General features: G+C 40.2%; 1 protein-coding gene across 2 annotated transcripts in view; it reads left to right on the plus strand.

Moving 5' to 3' along the window:
* The window catches only part of SLIT2 (slit guidance ligand 2), a 374,488-nt gene extending 350,596 nt beyond the window's left edge, over positions 1-23,892 (plus strand). For both annotated transcript variants that reach the window (XM_033213874.1, XM_033213875.1), the window contains 5 exons: positions 1,090-1,220; positions 12,710-12,864; positions 20,207-20,495; positions 20,790-21,001; positions 22,102-23,892. In XM_033213874.1, the coding sequence (XP_033069765.1) occupies positions 1,090-1,220; positions 12,710-12,864; positions 20,207-20,495; positions 20,790-21,001; positions 22,102-22,343 (1,029 nt within the window). In that variant the 3' untranslated portion in view covers positions 22,344-23,892. The remainder of the gene's footprint in view (positions 1-1,089; positions 1,221-12,709; positions 12,865-20,206; positions 20,496-20,789; positions 21,002-22,101) is intronic.
* The last annotated feature ends 635 nt before the right edge of the window (positions 23,893-24,527 follow it).

A 24,527-nucleotide genomic window follows, 5' to 3' on the forward strand; every position in this document is an offset into this window, starting at 1 on the left:
CAAGAAGCTGCACTAGATTAAGGATAATAAATATAGTGTACATGGGACAAATTAGGTCTACATATTTGTTTTATCTGATAAGCAAAATCATTTAATATGTTTTCAATTCAAATAACTTTAGTCAGCTTCCTGTAAATGCCACCCCTGTTTTGGTTTACCCTGATACTCTAGTGAGGGACAGGGGGTCCTTCTGAAGTCAGGAAGAAGAGAATCCTGGAAGGCATGAGTGCCTACCTTCCAGTGTTTGCCCCACCAAATTGTTTTGAGAACCACACAGTGATGTTGGGGCTTAAGTCTTTTTTTTTTTTTTTTTTTTTGAGACGGAATCTTGCTCTGTCACCCAGGCTGGAGTGCAGTGGCTGGATCTCAGCTCACTGCATGCTCCGCCTCCCGGGTTTACGCCATTCTCCTGCCTCAGCCTCCCAAGTAGCTGGGACTACAGGCGCCCGCCACCTCGCCCGGCTAGTTTTTTGTATTTTTTAGTAGAGACGGGGTTTCACCGTGTTAGACCAGGATGGTCTCAATCTCCTGACCTCGTGATCCGCCCGTCTCGGCCTCCCAAAGTGCTGGGATTACAGGCTTGAGCCACCGCACCCGGCCTGGGCTTAAGTCTTAACTTACCTAATTAATCCTTTAAAAGCCAAAATGGGCCAAAGAGCAGGATAAAAACAAAGATTTCCCCCTCCACATGGCATAACTGTGAAAAATTTGTGTTTTTTTAATATGGGATATAAAAATCCATCTTTGACAATGTAGTCATTTTTCACAGATGCTATAAATAAAGCTTATAACAGGAGCAAAAGGAGTGGTTTAGCAAAAATCTCCAGCAAAGAAAGTTCTAAGCACATCCAACATGTTTACTTGAGGATTTCTTCTTGTTCTTTTTAAGTTTCTTTATGGATTTATTTGCAACAAAGCAATTTAAGAACAAGTCACCTTTCAAGTAATAATTTCAGCATTATTTTCTCATAGCCATCCAGAAAACATAAACCAGAGTAAAACCTCTTCACCTCACTTAGCAGTCTCTTTCTGATGAAATACGTCTGGTTGCCTACACATCCTAGTAATGCCAGGGTTACTTTCTACTAGATTGCCACAGATGAAGACAGCGGCATCCTCCTATATAAGGGTGACAAGGACCATATCGCGGTAGAACTCTATCGGGGGCGTGTTCGTGCCAGCTACGACACCGGCTCCCACCCGGCTTCTGCCATTTACAGGTGAAGATCTCTCAGTTACGGGTAAAGGTGAAAAAAAATTGCGTAATGAAGAACTGCGTCTCCTGTATTATTTTGTTATGGGGAGGAGAGAGACTAAGTTGGCTCCAGCAGGTCTTAGGATGAGGGTATTAGTGAGAAACCTGGCAGGAACGGAGGGCATGCTCAAACTGGAGAGTTTGAGGAGGGATTTGTTAGGGGACTGCTATGTCCAAAGAGGTAACTGGGATAGTACAGTAACCTGGAAACAAGGGATGCAGGGAGGTGTTGCTACCCATCTGCCTGAAGGATCAAGAGGAGGGAGCAGTTATGGAAACTCACGCTCTGTAAAGGCTTTGTAGAGAGGCTTGCCTGCCAGAAGCTGGGACCTTTACTAGAGGTTTGCAGTAAGCTCCCATGGAAACAACCAGCTTTTGAAATACACAACCTCACTCTTTCCTCCCAACAATCGCCCGTCTGTGTTCCCCACTGGCCACACTGCATGCCAGGAAAGAAGGAATCTATAGACTCTAGTAATGTAGCTTGCACATGAGTCTCCCAGGACTCAGTGTTGGGTAAAGAAAGTTGGAAGGGAGGTCCAGAGAATCAAATGAAGATATGCAGCACTGTGAGTGACTTCAGGCTGCCATTCATACCTCACAGGTTTATTGAGCACTTACTATGTGCCGGACCTATCCCGAGCTTTAAGGAACAAAGCCCCAGCTCATTTGGAACTTACACAGAATGAGCAAATGGATTCATACAGTGTTGTCACAGGGAATCTTGACCATTCATTGTGGAAGTTTTCTAGTGATTAATGATATTCATAATATACTGGAGACGCGAAATGGGTGGTAGTTGTGGGGTATAGTTTTTAGTCCTTATTGCATAAGACTAACTATCAGAGCCCCTCTGTTGGAACCCAACACCAATTCCCTAACATCCTGCAGACTATTTAGCTAGTTAATTTTTTCACATGTAGAAATTCACCCTTTAGAGAAGGGGTCACGAACTCCTAAGTAGTCAGTTTTTCCAGGTAAGTATCATAAATGATTAAACAGGTCAAGTGCCAGAAAATAATATGCTCTCACCCTTTTATTCTGTAAAAGATCTAATTTTTTACATAAGTATTATTTTATTATAAATAGCCTTGATGTTGGCAATATAAAATAAGTGGTTGTGACTGGAATGAACCAATAGTAAATATTTGTCAAAACAGGATTGCATCTACTCAGTTCTCTGTGGGGAAAATACGGACTTAGGTTTTGCCAGACTCTTGGTTTTTCAGGAAAAAGGCAGAAATCTGGGGGGTTTTTTATATAAATTTTCTCTCCTTTAGATATCCGTGTGCATTGTTAATACTATATATGATGAACAAAACATATCTGTAGGTCAAGCACACTTGGCAACAAATAAATAAGCATTGATTATGACGTAAAGTGGAGACACTGGCCTGCATGTTATTGGTACTCTCATATGTATGTATCAATGTGCTTCAAAAGACTTCACATCTTATCTGATGCTTCGTAGTAGTTCTGGGAAAGTACATGCCACTTGTAGCCATGAATGGAATTTAATATCCACCACTTGTGAATATTTGGAGCATGGAAACAAACACATAATTGTTGATTTCCAAGTTGAATACAATACTTATTTTATCTCCAAATGGTGATGAATTAGTGCCAAGATTTTAGATATTATGAGGCCTTAAATTTTCTTGCCTCAATGTGTTTCGGCCCATAGAAAGATTTCAGAAATTTGTGGTTCATTGTTTTATTTATTTTTTAATTTATTTTATGTAACGCTGCAGCACAGAACTCTCAGAAGCCATAGTAAAGGTTTTTGGTTTGGCTTATTAAAGCTAGCATTCATATCACACATGCCAAAATATTTCTAAATACTTTGTAGAAGCCCAAGTGATTACATCCAAACAAGGACCTACCATCATGAGTTTTTTTGAGTTTATGCTCATTGCCATTTCACCTAATAAAGAATGGAGTGTATCTCATGACATTTATCAAAGGACTGTTATGTTGCATATTCTTTATTAGGAGCTGCAAGCCGATGTTTCTGCTGGCAGATCATCTAATGGAGATACAAAATGAGAGGCCTAGAGCAAATATAGCTTTAATTTAATTATTGCCTTTTGGCTTATGACCAAAAAATTTTCTTGATTTTCCAATCAAGAAAAGCTATGACCTTATTTTTTAATAAAAGAGGCAACAATTACCAAGAATTCAGATATATAGATATGTATATTTTATTAATATATTAAATATAGAATATGTTTACATTAAGAAAATTAATATAAAAAAGGAGGAAAGGAAGGAAGCAATGAAGAAAAAAGAAGGAAGACAGGAAGGAAATGTAAGGAAGAACAAGTATCGAAGGAGATAAATATGAGCACTTATAATTTCATGTATTTGCACAAAGAAAAACTAGTCATAGACAAGAAGAAATAGAAACAAGACTTCTGCATGAATACCATTTTATATCCATTTGATTTTTTAGCCATTTCAATGTCATTACCACTCAAAAATCAAATTGAAATAATAGAAATAGCAGCTGCTCTGGAGATGTGTGGCTTGATTCAAGTCCGGCTCTGTTATCAACTAACTGTGCGTGTTAGATTGCTTCAGCTCCCTGGGCCTCATCTGGCAAATGGGGATAACAAATAATAGTCTCCTTTTTGTGAGATGACGGTAAAAATTGTGTGACATGATAAATGTGAAATATTTGCAATGATGTTTGGTAAACCATAAACAATGATGGCTACTGGTATCACAAATTCAGGATGTTCAAAACTGAGTTTATTTCATTTGCTTCAGCCAAACCTGTGTTCCCATCGCATCCCTTCTGTCATTGAAAGGCATCACAGGTGCAATGGATCTACTCTTAAACCTCTCCTTTCCTTTACCTTCAGTTTGCAGTTTTTCCTAACTCTTAACTCTGATACAGCTAATTTTTGGACCTTTCTTCAAATGCCAGAAAATGCCAAGCAAGGTAACCTCTGTCCTGGGCCAGGCCTTTACTACAATGTAAAATCTTTGATGAAAGATAGTACTTCTCCATCCCCTGTAGTAAAATCTATCAATAACAGTGTTGCAATCAGCTGTCCCGTAAGTGGCTAATAAATATTCTGTCTGGGTGAAGTACATTTTCAAATTTTGATTTGTTTCCACTTAAGTTCAGTTTTATTGTCATAATTCTGTTACATAAAATTTAGTTTGGTAAAACATTGTTTTCTAAATTTTGCATTATTTAATATATTATTGGGTCTTGCACTTGGAAATAATTTTATACCTCAGGTGCATCATTTCTTTTTTTTTTTTTTGAGATGGAGTCTCGCTCTATCGCCCAGGCTGGAGTGCAGTGGCGGGATCTCAGCTCACTGCAAGCTCTGCCTCCCGGGTTCACGCCATTCTCCCGCCTCAGCCTCCCGAGTAGCTGGGACTACAGGCGCCCGCCACTTCGCCTGGCTAGTTTTTTGTATTTTTTTTTTTTAGTAGAGACGGGATTTCATCGTGTTAGCCAGGATGGTCTCAATCTCCCGACCTCGTGATCCGCCCGTCTCGGCCTCCCAAAGGGCTGGGATTACAGGCTTGAGCCACCGCAGCCAGCCTGGTGCATCATTTCAATTGCCTGGTTAATTCTCCACATTGAAGAAAATTGATTTTATTTTAGCAAAATGAAATCTGATAAAATGAGGGGAAAGTAATAATATATTGTTATTATTTCTATAGGATATTTTTGTTTAAAAAAATTATTTTATATGTCAAATATTGTTTCACATAAATCAGTATAAAGACAATTATTTTATGAAATTATGTCTAGACTGGTCATTTGTTGCCCTTCAAAAAGACTTTCTTTTAATGTAGATAAGGGGAAACATTTTTTACAAAAGTTATTAATAAAAAATATGTGCTTCTTTCTTTAAATTCAGACTGTCATTTTCCAAACCAGACAGCCTCTTTGAAAACACAGCCAACTATGTTCAAAGTTAAAAGACACTAGTTAACATAGCTTGAAGTGTGTTTAAGAAAACTCAAGATGTAGTAATTATTCTTTTAGCAGTAGAAATAGAGTCGTATGCACATTTTCTCATCTTATCTCTTACATTCGAATAGAAGATCATGGCTTTTTGTAGACATACCTGCTGTTAACAGCATCAAGCATACAGACAGTAGTGTAGAATGGTTGTTTTCAAAAGTCTGCGTTGGAATCACCTGAAAGATATGTTAAAATACAGGTTGTTGGGCACCACCCCTAGTTTCTGATTCTGTAGGTCTTAGCTAGGCCCGAAATTTTGCATTTTTAACAAGTTTCCAGGAGATCTTGTACTCCAGGGACTACACTTTGAGAACCCCTCGTGTAAAAGGAATACATACTTCGCAAGCTGATTGTCTGCATCTCTTCCCATATCCAAGTTCTACAACATCATGCTTGATGCTCACAATGAAATCAGCCGTGTTGGGAGTATTCCCACCACAAAAATCAACAAAGCCTACAAATCCAGGTTTTTGTTCTTGTTTTTTTTAACAACAACCTACTGCCTAAAGGGCTGTAACCAGCAACATAGATGAAATTAGCTGCCTAACAAGGGAATGGATTTGGAGTATGGTGCACGGGCCTAATCTTTACAGCACTTAGAGAATAGCATAAAGAGGGACTTAGTAATTGTATTAGTCCATTTTCACACTGCTGATAAAGACATACCCAAGACTGGGTAATTTATAAAGAAAAAGAAGTTTGATAGACTCACAGTTTCACATGGCTAGGGAGGCCTCACAATCATAGCAGAAGGCGAAAGGAATGGCTTACATGTCTTACATGGTGGCAGACAAGAGAGAATTGAGAACAAAGCAAAAGGGGAAAACTCCAATAAAACCATCACATCTTATGAGACTCACTCACTACCGTGATAGCAGTATGGGGAAAACCACTCCCATAATTCACTTATATCCCACTGGGTCCCTCCCACAACATGGAGAATTATGGGAACTACAATTCAAGATGAAATTTGGGTGGGGACACAGCCAAACCATGTCAGTAATAGTGCCATGAATAAATGGAAAAATGAATAGCAGCCTAAATTTAAGCGGTAGGTCCTCAGACAGGGCTGGAGTATTAAATTTTTATTCTCAAGTAGAGTAATAATTTGCTGTCTTTCAAAGTGACTTTCTTTTCATCTGGAAAAACAAACTTTTTTTAAACAAAAGTTATTATTGAAAAATATATGCTTCTTTTTTTAGATTCAAATTAATGTCATTTTCCAAACCAGGCAGCGTCTTTGGAAACATAGCTAACTACTGTTTAAAAATAAGAAAATCAGATGAACCACCTTACCGGTGTACAAGTTTTCATATTTAGGCAACCTGTTTAAAGTCAGGGGACTTTCTCTTACCTACTGTTACATTTGGTTGGCTATGTACACTCTGGACTGTGCAGTTTATGGGCTTACATTTCAACAAAAATACAAAAGAAACTCAACAAAGATTATCTCTGTATCTGAGAAGCTCAGTCTCACTGGGGAGACAGACAGTAGACAGAATCGATATGGTATTCTTGTTTCCAAGATGTTTATTCAGCCATTCTTGATATGCCATATGTAAAGATCCCCCTGTTTAACTAGCTTATAACCTTGGGCAAATTGCTTCGTTTCTTTGTGCTTCATTTTTGTTATGTCAATAAATGCAATTACATCTGCTTTTCATGTTTGGTTATGAGAATTGAATGAATGTAAAGCACCTGGCATCATGAATGTAAAGCACCTGCCATCGTGCTTGGCACAGAGTCAGCTCATAATAGTGAGTAGTGCTGATGACTCATGGATACTCTTCCTGCTCAGATATCCGGATACAGAAGAATAAATACCCAAGTGGGAATTTTATAGCCTGACATCTCAGTCTACAGTATGTTCAAGTTTAGAGAAGCCTGTGTAGTTTAGAGAATTTTATTTATATTAATCTGTTTTAAAAGTACTGATTAAAATATTACTTGAAAAAGTATTTTCTAAAGCTTTCTTTTGAAAAATTCTTATATCTTTTTTTTCTTTTTCTTTTTTTTTTTTTTGAGACAGAGTCTCGCTCTGTCGCCCAGGCTGGAGTGCAGTGGGTGATCTCTGCTCACTGCAAGCTCCGCCTCCTGGGTTCACGCCATTCTCCTGCCTCAGCCTCCCGAGTAGCTGGGACTACAGGCGCCCGCCACCACGCCTGGCTATTTTTTGTATTTTTAGTAGAGACAGTTTCACCATGTTAGCCAGGATGGTCTCCATCTCCTGACCTCGTGATCCGCCCCCCTCAGCCTCTCAAAGTGCTGGGATTACAGGCGTGAGCCACCACGCCCGGCCTACATAGATATCTGTAATCTCATTTGGCTTCCCATTCCTTTTGACTAAAGAGATATGCAAGAATATTTTTTAGTATCACTCTCACTTCACCGGTGAAGTGTCATGAGGCCACAGATACCAAAATGAGATGACCAGCTGAGTTTGTTTGGTTTCCAGTTCCTATTCCAAAGCGTGGAATATGCCACTAGATACTTCAATTTTAATTTTTTTTTGAAATGGAATCTTGCTCTGTCACCCAGGCTAGAGAGCCGTGGCACAATATCGGCTCACTGCAACCTCCACCTCCCAGGCTCAAGCAATTCTCCTGTCTCAGCCTCCAGAGTAGCTGGGATTACAGGCGTGTGCCACCATGCCCAGCTAATTTTTGTATTTTTACTAGAGACAGGGTTTCACCATCTTGGCCAGGCTGGACTGGAACTCCTGACCTCATGATACACTGGCCTTGGCCTCCCAAAGTGCTGGAATTACAGGCGTGAGCCACTGCACCCAGCCCAGATACTTTAAAATTTTAAGGCAAGAAGTTGGAGCACACATAAGGAAAAACAATCTGTTTGTTAAACTACAGAAATACATTATGTTTATCATTGTTAATGTGTTGTGTGTAAGCAAAGTAGAGAAAGAAAATCAGAGACATTTTAAAACCCCTCTTTTAGGCCCCAAAGTTCTGAATTATTTTTCTGTAGCAGACCACAGACAGTGGGGTAACTGCTTTGTTTTCATGTATCTACTTCCGGTATATAAATTCAAGAAAACAAATCTCAAGAAATAGGTGAGCATAGTAAAACTAAACCTCATAGTAATAGTAATAACTGCAATTCAAATTCCCAGTGGAAAGGCTCAAAGTTAAGTGGTTCGCTTGTAGTTTTTGTGAGTCTTAAAATATATTGTTCCCTAGGGAGTGGTGAGAGAGCGTTTATCAATACTTACCAGAACCCAGAAGGATGCCATGCATTGCATGTGGGTACGTAGGAGACAGCTGCTACAGACTGAAAAGTGGATTATGGCTTTATAGCTCAGGCAGTCTTACTATGTAGCAACTAGTGTGTTGATCACTGCTTTCATTTTATTTTATTTTATTTTATTTTTTTTTTTTTTTATTTATTTTTTGAGACAGAGTTTCACTTTGTTGCCCAGGCTGGACTGCAGTGGCACTGGCCCATCTTGGCCTCCCAAAGTGCTAGGATTACAGGTGTGAGCCACCGCTCCTGGCCCACTGCTTTAATTTTAAATGAATGTGTAGACAAAGGATTCCTGGACATCCCCCAGTTTATCTCATGCTAGAAAAGACAGCATGAAACACCAAGTTAGAATGTTATTAACTCTGAAAAATTCTCTTTAAGTCCCATGTGTAAAATATCATCTTAAAAAACAAATTGGCCAGTCGTGGTGGTTTACATCTGTAATCTCAGCACTTTGGGAGGCAAAGCCAGGAAGATCACCTGAGACCAGCCTGGGAAACACAGCAAGACCCTATCTCTACAGAAAAATTTACAAAGTAGCTGGGCATGGTGGCATGCAGCTGTGGCCCTAGCTGCTTAGGAAGCTGAGACAGCAGGATCACTTGAGTCCAGGAGGCTGAGGCTGCAGTGAGTCATAATTATGTCACCGTACTCCAGCCTGGCTGACAGAGTGAGACTCTGTCTCAAAAAAGAAGGAATCTAAAATCATGAACTTTACTATGCTTACCTGTTAAAAGGTCAAGATGAGACTTCATTTAATTTCAGGGAGATATAAATGGAATTAGTCTCAGTGATAAGTCTTGTGAAGTTCTGGTGTGATCAGATTAGACATTTAAAGCTTTTAGGGAGAGAAAAGTATAGTCAGTCTGAATCCCACTGATAATTGTGAAAATAAAATCCAACTCAGTTTTTAAATCCATATAATTTCTATGCATTCTTCAAAGTCTCGTTGTGAGATTATTACTTTTATTAACAATTCAGTGTTTTTTTAGTAAATGAATCAAGTTTTGCTATCATACAAAGTTATTTACTATAGAACTTTATAATTCCCAGGCTATTTGGGACAGAAATTATATATTAAAAGCTTGTTAGTGGTGAAAACACATGCCATTTGTCTAGGAATAGGTATTCCTCAAGTTTTCGATTATAAAAGTAGTACATAATAATTAAGAGCACATACACTTGAGCCAGACAACCTGGCTTCAGAACTGTTTAGCCACTAACTAGATGTGTCACCTTCGATGTCCTAAGTGCTCACCTCTTGTTGTGAAGCTTACATGAGGTAATACTTGTAAAGTTCTTAGTACCTGGCCCTTAGTATGTGATATATAATCCTTTGCTCTTATTTTTTGCACTTCTCTTAAAAGGAAGAAAAATCACCTAAGGTCACACTAACCAAAGATGACATGTCTAATGAGAGCTAGGACAAGCTGAGCAAGATTTATCTGTCAGCATTATCCTTGACGATACTGCCACTGAAAATTCCAACTATGTTTTACAAAATGAATTTTCAGAGGTCTTGTCTTAAACGTGCTTGAAGCGTAATGATTATCTGTAGATATCATCTAGGAGTATTGCTAAAAACAATTGATGTATGTTATTCCTAATACATCTCCCTTATATTTACTTACCACATATTTTCAGAAATAAATAATATATGGCCAGCACTTTAAATTAGCTTACAATTAGCAAGAGTTTAAGACATGTACTTCAAAAAAGAAGAAAAAGGAACCGAGGAGGGAATAAAAGAGCAATAAGTAAAGTGAGTTGATGATGAAACTACCTACCTCCAAGTTCCAGCTGCATTCGGGTGTTTAAAACTGTAAAGTGTGTTAACTTAAACCATACAATTGTACTGCATCAGACATCGTCATTGATGATGACATGCCTGAACTGACTGTCTAAGACCAATATGTGACCAAGAATCCATTCCTTGGTAATATATGCATCTTTTCTTTGCAATTTTAAAGAGAAAATGGGGACCTCATTATTAATATTTATTAAGGTTGATGTTGATAGGACATCCATATAAAACTACTTGGAAACTTGTGTGTAACCTCAAAGTAAAAAGGAATTGGCTTCTACTCTCTCTATGTCTGTCTTTATTTTAATGTTTTACTTTAAAACTTTTAGTAACTTGAGCAAGATATGCCCCCAAAGAAGTTATTACATTTCTGCCAGACTTTAACATTATCCTACAATTAATATTTAAAATAAAGCTAAATTAAATTATTTCATCAAGAAGATTCAGAAATAGGGTTGAATTATTTGTATCATGATGATCGTGGTTGGGTGGGGGGCCGATATGATAGTGATGGTGATACTAATATCTAACATTCATTTTTGCTATGCTGGGTATCTTTCAGTCATTTTACATAGTCCTCAAATTAACCATGGAAGGCAGCAATATTTATTAGCATTTACTGAAGAGAAAACTGAAATATATTAGTAATAAAGTAACTTATCTAAATCAAACACTTCATAAATGCAAGACCAGGATTCAAATCCAGGATTATCTGACTAGAGAGTCTATATGCTTAACCATTAGCTGATGTTACTACTTGGCATACCCTCTTAGGAGAGAGTCATATTTAAAACCACTAATGGATGGTGTGCAACTTTACTTAGAAAATAATTTTCTGATCTATTTTTTCCTCTGCCAATTGTATTGATGTTAAGTGTTAGGATAATTAAAAGTGTAAAAGGCAAAAATATTGATTGACATATCTAACATTTAATTTTATAAAGTTGTTATCTGAGACAGGCTATCAAAGATTCCTGCACACGTGGACTCTTCTAACCACTTAAACAGAAAGAATGTCAAATGTTTCCACATTTCTGCAGAATGATTTCTCTTGTTCTCAAATCAAAAAAGCGTTTTATTATCTATCAGCATACAATGGAATATGATTAGACTCCAGTGGTGAAAGCCATGCAGAAATATGTTAATGCATTTTTCTATCATTCCTTAGACTTTGCCATTTTACAGATTTAAATATCAGTGCCCAGAAGTTTAATCAGTCATCTTGCATACAGAGTATTAAGTATTCACATTTAGTAATAATCGATCACATGCTCCCATGTTTCCATGTTGGAGCCTTTTTCAGTCTCTTCAGTATCCCAGCATGTTAGATCTTTAATCATCACCATTAACTTTTTGATCCCAACTTCCGTTATGCCATATTTTTCCTGTATAGCGAAAGGTAAGTATGTTCTTAACACCTCACTGTGTATTGGTCCTATTTCTTCTTTGTTCCTGTTTCATTGGTCTGGTTTGCTTTTTTGCCTGCTGTCACACCAGAGTTAGGTATGCAACTACACTTTAAAAACCATGTAACACATATTTACTAATTATACTCAACTTCATCTTATTTGTTAATTCTCATTTTCCATTTACCTTTCTTCATCTTTTTGTTCTTATTCACTTCATCAATTTCTATAGGCCCTTCCAAGGTTTTTAGAAGGTGACAGTAATAATGGTTAGACCTGGCCCTTGAAAATTATAGAAAAGAATCTAGAGAGCCATTGTCATTGCAGTATTTCCTAGATATCACTATGTTAAGCATTTTATGTAATCTGTTATTCCCATGTCTCCACTGAGCATAGATATCGTCTTCACAGTAATATCAGTTGATGAAAATGCACAGAAAGTAAGAGGACATTATTAACCAATTTCAAAAAGTACTGAGATCCCACCAAGTTGGTTCTCCTTGCATTTGTGTGTATGTTTGATTCTGATAAGTCATAATATACAGTTTATTTAAGAGCAGAAGCCAGCAGTTGCCTAAGGTCAGTGTGTTAGAGTGTTTTTAACACAGGCCTAGGTTCCCTGTCTTTTCAGTACAATTTGAAGTAATAGTATCTCGGCAAATGGAACTTTTATGGCAGTTAAAAGCAAATGTATAAATTATCCTTTGGAATTGCTACATGTTGAGAGAATGTGGCTGGATGATGATGAAATGCAGTTATTTCTACTTCTCATCATAACAGGACAAACTTATTTTGTATTCAGTTCCTGAGAAGCTGAAATCAATCACATCTCCTTGAAAATACCTATTTTTGAAAAAAGTTCAACTACTGGTCTTTATTTTCAGTAGTGTTAGATTGCCATCTCTTTTCCCAAGGAGTGCTTATTAACGTTTGTATTTTAACTGCCTTGCTTTAAAAGAAAAGGGAAGCATCAGCCATTTTTTTTTCCATTGTAGTGTGGAGACAATCAATGATGGAAACTTCCACATCGTGGAACTACTCGCCCTGGATCAGAGTCTCTCTCTGTCCGTGGATGGTGGGAGCCCCAAAATCATCACCAACTTGTCAAAGCAGTCCACTCTGAATTTTGACTCTCCACTGTATGTAGGAGGTAAGCTGTTTTCCAAGTTCAGTTGGTCCTCAAACCCTGTGATTCTCATCATGGATGAATTCTGAAGTTTATTAACCCTAGTGCATCAGTATTTGTCATTGACCAATAGTGATCAATCACTGAAAGATGGATGGCAAAGACAGAACAGAAAGATTTCTAGGTGGGTATTAAGGGATCATTTTATAATCCCATCACTGGTTCTAAGTAAATGTGTCATCTAGGTAGAGAAGGACATTAATTAATATTTCTTTTGTATCAATCACATGCTGGGTGATTTATACATAATTTAATCTTATATTTGATCTGGTCTATGGAAAAGGAAAGTTGGCTAGAGGTTAAATCATACAATCAAGAAATGATAAAACAAGCTCAATGCAAACTGGGGAGTGGATGAGCCCACTCCAGCTCCCTTAAGGAGGCAAGCCCTATCAATCAGCTCAGTCGAATGTCGCCATGCTGGAGCTTCTAGGTGCTAATTCGTGTGGATGACAGGATAAGTATCACTGTAATCCAGTGACTGAATGAATGAATGAGCAAATTAAATATACAAATTGTATTGGAATAATAAGAAATAGTTCTGTTCCACTAAGACCTTAAGGTGAATGAACAAGAGAAAGGGTTGGAAAGGTAGGTTAGGACTTGAAATCATAGAGTGAAGACCCTGGGCTTTATTTTTAAGTGTAAAGAAGGCAGATCAGTGAATAAATGAGGGACAGAAATATAAGCAAAGTTCTGTAGGAGCCCATCGGAGAGGACCCGCAGAGGAGGGAGGTCCCAATCTTGCCTCTATTTGGAGGAACAAAAATAAACTGGAGGCATAGAATTTCAAAATTCTAGTAAAGGAGCAAGAAAGCAGTTAATGCTGAATTGAGAAGCATTGGATTAAATTACGTTGAATTTATTTGAATTGACTGATAAAACTAACAGATGAATAAGTAAAAGCTTTGAACAGGTTAGTGTACAATTTCATCACCATGACAGATATTTTCATGAGTTTCACATCATTTTCTGAAAAATAATGACCTGTGCTACACCAATATCTCAACCACTCAGAGCCTTCTTTTTAGTGCCTCTAAGTCTAGGGCATTTCTGTTTTAATAATTTCAGTAGTAGACAATCTTAACACTTTGACAGAGTTGGATTGTTTTAGCAACAGTTCGAAGTCTTTGATTCAATTCTGTAAATATTTATTGAGTACTTAACCACATACTAGGAACTAAGTAAATGGATACATAAAGGATACAAAGTTGAAGAAGCAAAGTCCATTCTACTCCCTAAAAAGTCAGGAATGCAGAGGCATCTTCAAGTAACTATAATGCATTATCAATAAAGTATTGCATAGTGAGTCTACTCAGCAAGTTGACTGGTCTAATTGCTTCACAGTGGAGAGTCTCATTACAAAGCAAGTCATCCATTCTTGCCAGCATTCCAGGTAACAGGTTGCTTTTAGGTGGGTGAAGCCAAGTCACAAGTGTACCTTTGATCTGAGACAACATAAATTATATTTATTGAGTCCATGCTATGTGCCCAACACAGTGCTCGTTTTATAGCCTTAATCTGCAGAGACCTTAGGAAATAGATATGATTTTCTCTGTTTTGTATTCCCTGAAGAGCAATCTCAAGGATTTTATATAACTTGGCCAAGTTCACAAAGGTATTATGTAGTAGACACCTCATTGAAGTCCAGGTCCGCCTGACTCCAGAGCCACCTGCATTGCCATTCACTTCTTTTTTTTTTTTTTTTTTTTTTTTTGAGACGGAGTCTTGCTCTGTCACCCAGGCTGGAGTGCAGTGGCCGGATCTCAGCTCACTGCAAGCTCCGCTTCCCGGGGTTTACGCCATTCTCCTGCCTCAGCCTCCCGAGTAGCTGGGACTACAGGCGCCCGCCACCTCACCCGGCTAGTTTTTTGTATTTTTTAGTAGAGACGGGGTTTCACCGTGTTAGCCAGGATGGTCTCGATCTCCTGACCTCGTGATCTGCCCGTCTCGGCCTCCCAAAGTGCTGGGATTACAGGCTTGAGCCACCACGCCCGGCGCCATTCACTTCTTAACATAAAGCAGAAAGGGAGCAAACCTAAGTGTTGTGGCCTTTTGTTGTTTATTCATGGACTTTTCATTCACTTGATTTTATTATGCTTTCATTAGAATCCACTTCATTAAACCTTTCGAAGCCCCTTTAGAATGTAGTACAAAACACATTTTAAAAATACAGGGGGCTGGGCATGGTGGCTCACACCCATAATCTCAGCACTTTGGGAGGCTGAGGAGGGAGGATCATGTGAGCCCGGGAGGCTGAGACTGCAGTGAGCCATGACTGCACCATTGCAGTACAGTCTGGGAAACAGAGCCAGACACTATCTCAAGAAAAAAAAAATACAGGATGAGACTGTTTAAGTCAGAACATTCCTTCTCCCCGAGTCCCCAGCCCACAAAAAAAAAAAAAAAAAGAGGAAAAAAAGTTTTAAACTCCAAAATGAAAAGTATTTATCCTTCTGAAGGTCGAGGGCCTGGAAGAATTCAAGAATTCCCTCTGTGCACCCAGGCCTCAAGGAAACCACTTTCTTTTTTTTTTTTTTTTTTTTTTTTTGAGACGGAGTCTCGCTCTGTCGCCCGGGCTGGAGTGCAGTGGCCGGATCTCAGCTCACTGCAAGCTCCGCCTCCCGGGTTCACGCCATTCTCCTGCCTCAGTCTCCCAAGTAGCTGGGACTACAGGCGCCCGCCACCTCGCCCGGCTAATTTTTTTGTATTTTTAGTAGAGACGGGGTTTCACAATGTTAGCCAGGATGGTCTGGATCTCCTGACCTCGTGATCCGCCCGTCTCGGCCTCCCAAAGTGCTGGGATTACAGGCTTGAGCCACCGCGCCCGGCCGGAAACCACTTTCATCCCAGTTCCACTGCCAGAGATCACCATGGGCCCACTTTCTCCCCGCTTAGAGTGCAGTCTCAAGGGTGACTCAGATTTTCAAAGCACAAGGAACCTGTAAGACCACAGCCTTGAATGCTGTATGGCAAAGGCATGAGAAGCAGAGGGAGAAAAGGAGAGCGAGGTGACTAGGTTCACTTTCAAAATGGTGACTACAGCCGGGTGTGGTGGCTCACACCTGTAATCCCAGCACTTTGGGGCCGAGGCGGGCGGATCACGAGGTCAGGAGATGGAGACCATCCTGGTTAACACGGCAAAACCTCGTCTCTAGTAAAAATACAAAAAATTAGCCAGGCGTGGTGGCAGGCGCCTGTAGTCCCAGCTACTCGGGAGGCTGAGGCAGGAGAATGACATGAACCTGGTAGGTGGAGCTTGTAGTAAGCTCAGATCGCGCCACTGCACTCCAGCCTGGGCTACAATGGGAGACTCTATCTCAAAAAAAAAAAAAATATATATATATATATATATATATAAAGTGACTACAATGAGATACCATCTCATACCAGTGAGAATGGCTATTATTAAAAAGTCAAAAAATAACAACTGCTGGCAAGGTTGTGGAGAAAAAGAAACACTTATACCACTGTTGGTGGAAATGTAAATTAATTCAGCCATTGTGCAAAACAGTGTGGAGATTCCTCAAAGGCCTAAAAATAGAGCTACCGTTCAACCCAGCAATCCCATGACTGAGCATATAGCCAAAGGAATCTCGATCATTCTATCATAAAGACACAGGCATGCGTATATTCATTGCAGCACTATTCACAATGCTAAAGACATAGAATCAACCTAAATGCCCATTAATTCTAGACTGGATAAAGAAAATGTGGTATATATATACCATGAAATACCATGCAGCCACAAAAAGGAATTGAGCTGATGCCCTTGGCAGGAACATGGATGGAGCTGGAGGCCATTATCGATGGCAAACTAACACAGGAACAGAAAAACACATACCGCGTGTTCTCACGTAAAAGTGGGAGCCAAATGATGAGAACACATGGACACAGAGAGGGGAGCAACACACACTGGGGCCTATTAGAGGGCGGAGGGTGGGAGGAGGGAGAGGATCAGGAAAAATCACTAATGGACATTAAGCTTAATTCCTGGGTGCTGAAATAATCTGTACAACAAAGCCCTCGTGACATGGGTTTACCCAGTATGTTATACGGTAACACATATACACTGTTCATATACCCCTGAACTTAAGATAAAAGTTAAAAACAAAAAACAAAAAACAGGGATGCTGCCCAAGGAGGACTGCCTGAAGGTGTTGCCTCAGCATCTGGGGAGAGGCAGCCTCTTGGTGAGTATGTGGAGAGGCAGCTTAATCTACTCTTGGGTTATCAACTACCCAGGATATGTGCTTTACTTGACAAAATTTTTTTTTTTTTCCCTGAGGCGGAGTTTCGCTCTTGTTGCCCAGGCTAGAGTGCAATGGCTCAATTTTGGCTCACTGCAACCTCCACCTCAAGTGATTCTCCTGCCTCAGCCTCCCGAGTAGCTGGGATTACAGGCGCCTGCCACCACACCCAGCTAATTTTTTAAATATTTTTAGTAGAGACAGGGTTTCATCATGTTGGGCAGGCTGGTCTCAAACTCCTGACATCATGTGATCCACCCACCTCGGCCTCCCAAAGTGCTGGGATTACATGCATGAGCCACTGCACTCGGCTGACACAAAATAATTTAATGTTCATGGGTTTTTTTTTTTGTCTATAGTCCAACTGAACCCTTATTACCTAATGGGGAAAAAAAATCAAGAAATAAGCCCCATGCATGGAAATCCACATATATACGACATATGCCCTCCTCGTCCTGCCACGGAACAGAGGACCTAGGCTTGATACTTGGTCTCTTTATTGCCATTTTGAGGCCTGTAGAAATAAGGCTAAAAGCTGTTTGCTAAGTTATCTGTTGGTTGATTGACTGATTGATTGAATGACTTCCAACTAGGTCTATGGCATAGAGGAAAGGCTTAAAAAAAATCATGGATCTGACTGGGCGTGATGGTTCATGCCTGTAATCCCACCACTTTGGGAGGCCGAGGCGGGTGGATCACCTGAGATCAGGAGTTTGAGACCAGCCTGACTAATATGGAGAAACTCCATCTCTACTAAAATTACAAAATTAGCTGGGCGTGGTGGCGCATGCCTGTAATCCCAGCTTCTCAGGAGACTGAGGCAGGAGAATCACTTGAACCCAGGAGGCGAGGGTTGCGGTGAGTCGAGATCGTGTCATTGCACTCCAGCCTGGGCAACAAGAGTGAAACTCCATCTCAAAAAAATAATTCATGGATCTACTTCTGTTTGTCAATGAAGACCTAGTTTCCTAGCTAGCACATGAAAAGATTGACTCAGAATAATTCTTGATTTTATGATAGCCTATTGAAAGTCAAATATATGTATGATGTCTAAACATTTTCATTTACAGATTACTTTAGTCAAAGCTGGGCTTTTTCTAATTGTTAACTTTGGAACAAAAAGGAACAGATTTACTAATTGTTTCTCTGTGCTGTGGAGCTTTGCCAATCTGTATTTATTCTTGACATGTGCACATATGCGTGTTGTGCCTATATCAAAATGAGCTATTAAAAATAGTTTTGGAAGAAGTTCATTTTTAACCACTGAATAAAGGACCATAAATGTGTGGTCATTAAAGTCCTTATGATGGATGGATGTGGTTAAATTAGAAAAACTTACCCCAGGGCCAGGAATTTTCTGTCACCAGTCCTCTCCTGGAAATGGTAAGTTTCATCCTTTTGACTCTGCTCTAGAAAGCAACCCACAGCGAGAGGGACGTGACTTAGAGACCTGTACTCACAGAACTTCACAGCCAAGAGACGTTGTTCAGTACCTATCAGAGTGTAACCATGGACTACCTGAATCATCTGAGCTGCATGTAGATATTTAGATTTCTCCACCTCTCCTGTTCCAATAGCATCAGAACCTCAGAAGGGGGAGAGAGTGGAGCCTGCAAAACTGCCTTTGAGCATGCACTGCTGTTGGTTCTTACGTATGACAAACTTAGGACAGCTTCTCTGGTCCATGTGCTCATGGTATATAGATGACAATACTAAGCCCCAGAGAGAAGAAATAACTGCTGCAAGTGCACACAGAACCAGAAATCCTTACCCTCCACCCATTGGTTTCATACAGCTAGCTGTCTGACTTTGGTGGCTGCTTTGAATGCCAATGGATGAGTCATTTCCTATGAATGGGAAAGGAGAAGGCGGCATAAGTTCGGACCCACAGTGTGCTACAGTTCTTGGTCTTTATAACCAACAAACCCCCTAAAGAGTGAGAAACTGGGTCTTCCTCAGTCTAGAACTTCCAGCCAGTAGTCCAGAGTTTAGGCACAGCTAAAGCATAACTGGGGGGTTGTAGGGAGGTGGTAGTAGTGTCGCCAGCACTCTGAAAGCCTCCAGCACCCTCCCTGCTTCCCTGGATGGGTGCCTCCTGCAGGATGCCTTCCAGGGACTAAGGGTCTGGCTTAGGCCATGGAAAGTTTCTTCCGTTTTGCCAAGATGAGTGTTACCAGATGACTGTCACTAGTGGAATGTATATATACAAAGATTGCAGATACTCTGTTTTTGAAGGGATTTCTTTTTTATTTCTGATTTCTTGGACTATGAAGTCTTCACTCTCAATTAACAAGAAAGAAAAAATGATGTGAATGAGGTGCTGTCCTGAAGAGAATCAGGAGTGAGTTTTTAGACATTGACATCGTTGACCAAGCTCAGGGACGCTGCCAGGAGCAAGCTGGATTCGTTGCCAACTTAGAATGTGGCAGGGCTGGGGAGAATGGTCACTGTGAACCCCAGTTCTCAGCCCCTGAGATCTGGTGGACCTAACCCTGATTCCAGAGATAGAGGAGGTTCTTCTCATCAGCCTAACTCTAACCTGAACTCGCTGGGTCACGTTGAGCATGTCGCCAGGGATTTCTGAGCCCTAGCCCCTTGTCTTTAAGATAAGGGGTAGAATTAGAGCGCTACAAACTGAGCTTTGTGGAGCTCCAGACTTCCAGGAGTGCGTGCCTGGAGGTGGGGGGTGGAGGACAAACGGAGAGGGAGCATTCCCTTCCCCCAGTCTTGCCTTTAAGGGCAGTAGCTCTGCCTCTAGGTTTTATACATTTGTGTACATGCAAAGTTTTCTTTGAAGCAAATTTTAAAAGTTAAAGATTAACCACCAGTGAACCAGGTATTTTATTCTAGTTGTGGATTAGAATTCCCTGGAGCGTCTTCCAAAACAGAACAAAACAAAAACACACATCTCTTCTCCACTTCACTTCCCTACCACCCTGTCCAAATATCCTGCCATAATAGGTTGGCAGTGAGGTCCTAAGCATCCGTATTTCTGGGTAGCAAATGGCTGAGAAATCCCCAGAGAGCCTGACCTCTGACCTGGTGTTCCTCCCCAGGCATGCCAGGGAAGAGCAACGTGGCATCTCTGCGCCAGGCCCCTGGGCAGAACGGAACCAGCTTCCACGGCTGCATCCGGAACCTTTACATCAACAGTGAGCTGCAGGACTTCCAGAAGGTGCCGATGCAAACAGGCATTTTGCCTGGCTGTGAGCCATGCCACAAGAAGGTGTGTGCCCATGGCACATGCCAGCCCAGCAGCCAGGCAGGCTTCACCTGCGAGTGCCAGGAAGGATGGATGGGACCCCTCTGTGACCAACGGACCAACGACCCTTGCCTTGGAAATAAGTAAGTTCCTGCTGCTTGGTAGTTGAGCACACACCTGAAAGCCTCAAAGCCAAACCCAAGGAAGGAAGGAAGGAAAGAAGGGGGGGAGGGGAGGGGAGAGCAGGGGAGGGGAGGGGAGAGGATGGGAGGGGAGAGTTGAGGAGGGGAGGGGAAGGGCAGGGAGGGGAGGTTCATTAGGCATTAGCACTCTGTCCCTCATATTTTCTCAATCATCCTCCATTCTTACATCACCTCCGTTCATTCTTACCTCCTCTGCTGAAAGCATTCCCACTCCTGTGTTCCTCCTCCCTGTAGATGCGTACATGGCACCTGCTTGCCCATCAATGCATTCTCCTACAGCTGTAAGTGCTTGGAGGGCCATGGAGGCGTCCTCTGTGACGAAGAGGAGGATCTGTTTAACCCGTGCCAGGCGATCAAGTGCAAGCATGGGAAGTGCAGGCTTTCAGGCCTGGGGCAGCCCTACTGTGAATGCAGCAGCGGATACACGGGGGACAGCTGCGATCGAGGTAAGCCAGCCCCACCGGGTACCTCGCTCATGGCAAAGCAAGAGGGGTACCACATCTTTGAAAAGAGAGAGAGAAAAGGTGAAAAAAAAAAAAAAACAAGAGCAACAGAGAGGGGAGTGATAGGAGAGAATACCAGGTCTTCACACTACTTGCAGTTGCTGCTATTGATTTATTTTCAAGTATTATGAAGGCACCAGATGTGAAATGGCCTTAAACCTCCACCACAAGATTGTACACAGCCTTCAGATGCTTCTCACAAGTTGATTTGCTGTAAAAGAAATACTTCTTTTTTCCTGAAGCACATTTACTTTACTCCTGTCTTACCTTTACCGGCTGTTCTCATCCATATATATTAATACATCTTCTGGTACACAGAAGATGGTCCTCATAATTCTGCCCTAGTTTTAGTACAAAATGACCTTTGACCTTAGAATCGACTGATTTATCACAGCAAATCATGTGGGTGAGAGGAACGGAAACAGGCTGACTTCTTAGTTCACCTTCCTCCTCCTCCTTTGTCTGCGTGATCAGAGCTCGCCTGGTCTCCAGCTGGCACGGATTTTGTTTTGTGTGTCAGAGGGACGAGACAAGAAGAACGTGCCCGTGGAAGCTTTTAGCAGATGTCTCTTTTTTGAACTACGTACTTCATACTGGGGTAATTTATGAAGTTAGTGGAATGTTACTTGTATTAACTAACAGATTGGATAATACTAAACTCCAGGTCTAATAAATAAAATTGCATACTCTCTGAAACTGCTCCCTGTGGTAAACAAAACCAGCTGTTAGTAGTGTAAAAACAGAAAATGTGTATTTTTTTTTTCCTTTTTTGCAATGAAAGAAAAGATTTAGGAATCCAATTTTCTTGTCACTGCAATAGCATTGTATTTATACTCTACATATATAGTTTTCACCTTGCTGAAAATAAAGACCAAAAAGAATTATTTTTCAAAGAGTAGGAGGCCATGCCACCAGCTAATAATATGTAAAGCAGGTTACAAAGGGGAAGCAAAGGCTTCTGAATTAAGTTGTGGATTCACAGTAACTCTGCATGACTTACAGTGACTGTTCTTAAAATGCTTGTGCTTTTTGTTCTTTTCCAGAAATCTCTTGTCGAGGGGAACGGATAAGAGATTATTACCAAAAGCAGCAGGGCTATGCTGCTTGCCAAACAACCAAGAAGGTGTCCCGATTAGAGTGCAGAGGTGGGTGTGCAGGAGGGCAGTGCTGTGGACCTCTGAGAAGCAAGCGGCGGAAATACTCTTTCGAATGCACTGACGGGTCCTCCTTTGTGGACGAGGTTGAGAAGGTGGTGAAGTGCGGCTGTACGAGGTGTGCGTCCTAAACACGCTCCCGGCAGCTCTGTCTCTGGAAAAGGTTGTATACTTCTTGACCATGTTGGACTAATGAATGCTTCATAGTGGAAATATTTGAAATATATTGTAAAATACAGAACAGACTTATTTTTATTATGAGAATAAAGACTTTTTTTCTGCATTTGGAAAAAAAAAAAAAACCAGAAATGCTTGAACTAAAGCTTCCCCTATGCTGGAGAAGTATGAAGAAAGATATACCTGGAGGCATTAGAACAGCGATGGGAACCATTGCAACTCGGGTCCATCTTTGTAACATGCTGAAGACAAGCAGAAGCACATGCAGGAGGGGCAGAGGAGCTACTGTGCACTGCTGTGAAATTGCCCAGAGCATAAAACCTGTGTACCCTCCTTCACATCAACCAAGTTCACTAGGACATACCAAGCACATGCATGTGAATGAGGATGCAAGGCAAGAGAATGGAACTCCAGAATTCACAGATAGAACAAATGGATGAGAAATATTTCGTGCAAAATATAAAGTGTCCTGAGGATCTGGGTTCCATTCACCAGAGGAAATGAAAGCGATAAAATAAATTTTATCTTCCTTTTAAATGTCAGCATGTCAGCAGAAGCAGCACACAAAAGTCTTTACCATTTTCCAGTATTAATTTTTTGTAATATAAATGATAAAGGAGATGATAAAGAACCAATAGATTATTGATAAATAAATTAGTAATAATATGATTTTTTGTTTCTATGAGTTCTAAACGGCCCTATACAGTATTCAGTTTCCATGAGAAATATTTATTATATCAAAGTACATTGTACTTAACATTTTAGGCCATCCTTTTACTGTTCCTTGATGCTTTAATATATATTAATTTATAATTATCCTGATATTTTTGTACATTTTTCAAACTTAAAAAAATCAGGACTTTTTTTTTTTGGCAATAGTACTAACATAGGGTTTTATCTTGGGATAAATACGTGTTGGTCTGTTTGTTGACCTTGACATCTGCTCACTGATGTCACTGACCTACTGGCCTCATTCAGGACACCTGCAGAGAGTATGCAAAGTCCAAGGGAGGAAAACACAAATCTGTATGTGAGATGGTCATTGTACAGAAAGAAGTGGCCCCTCTGCAACATGTCCTCACAGAAAAGAAATGGTGTGTATCAATCAACACTAGAAAGTAGACCTTTTGCAAATTAATATGTCCTTGACCTTTTTTGCCCTTTTCTGGGGGTGGGGTGGGGATAAAAAGACTGTCATGTCAAGAACTGTGATTTTTTTTTCCCTCCAAACAATAAAACTCCTTTATTATCTTAATGTTCCCATGTTAACATGTTTGCTGCTAAATTACAATGTAGAATTGATAATGATTTATAGTGGACTGTGCTCTTCCCTCATTAAAATCCCAGGGTGCCCTGTAAAGATGCAGATGTTTCTTCCTGAAAACTTCTTTTTTTTTACAAAGAAAATTAGATGTACATGTATAATTCAGTGTGCTTTGTCTTTCTCCAGACTAATATCAGTTACACTGCTGATGTTTGTAAATTAAACAGATATTTACTTCATTAACAGCTTGGTGGTTTTCTTAGAAATTGCACAATAGGCCACTCCTTAAGAATTTATTAATCAAAATGATACAGAAAGAATAAGGAAGAAAACCTATGCCTTTTTGTTGCCAAAAATTGGTGTGAGATTCACTCACATGTTGTTATTTCTGGGGACTGATACTGGAATGGCCACATAAGACATGGATATAAAAACACACAATTTGTTGAAAAAAAGATACTCATTTTTTTTCAAAAAAATTGTAAGATGAAGTCTAACTAAGATGAAATGTTTTTGTTTTTGTTCTTCTTTTGTTCTCCCTCCCCAATAGAACCAGGGAGATACCAGTAAAAGCCACTCTTAGACCAGTGTTGGTAACATCAAGGTGTACTATCCAAGACAGAGAAACAACATTGTCTGGGAGGAATAATAATCCTCATCAACCATGATAAGATGCCTTTGTTTCCATGTAAACAAACAAGCAAAAAAAAACCATGCATACACACATGCACATACACACACACTAGGTCTCTCTCACAGACACAGACATCTAAGCATTTATTCATTCTTGTTTAAAATGTCTAAATTTTAATTATAGAAACAATTATATAGCTACTCTAAATTATTTAGTCCCATTGATTGCTTCTTTGTTCCA

This window comes from Trachypithecus francoisi, unplaced genomic scaffold (genome assembly GCF_009764315.1).
Source record: "Trachypithecus francoisi isolate TF-2019V2 unplaced genomic scaffold, Tfra_2.0 Lachesis_group1, whole genome shotgun sequence".
NCBI classification, from domain to species: domain Eukaryota; kingdom Metazoa; phylum Chordata; class Mammalia; order Primates; family Cercopithecidae; genus Trachypithecus; species Trachypithecus francoisi.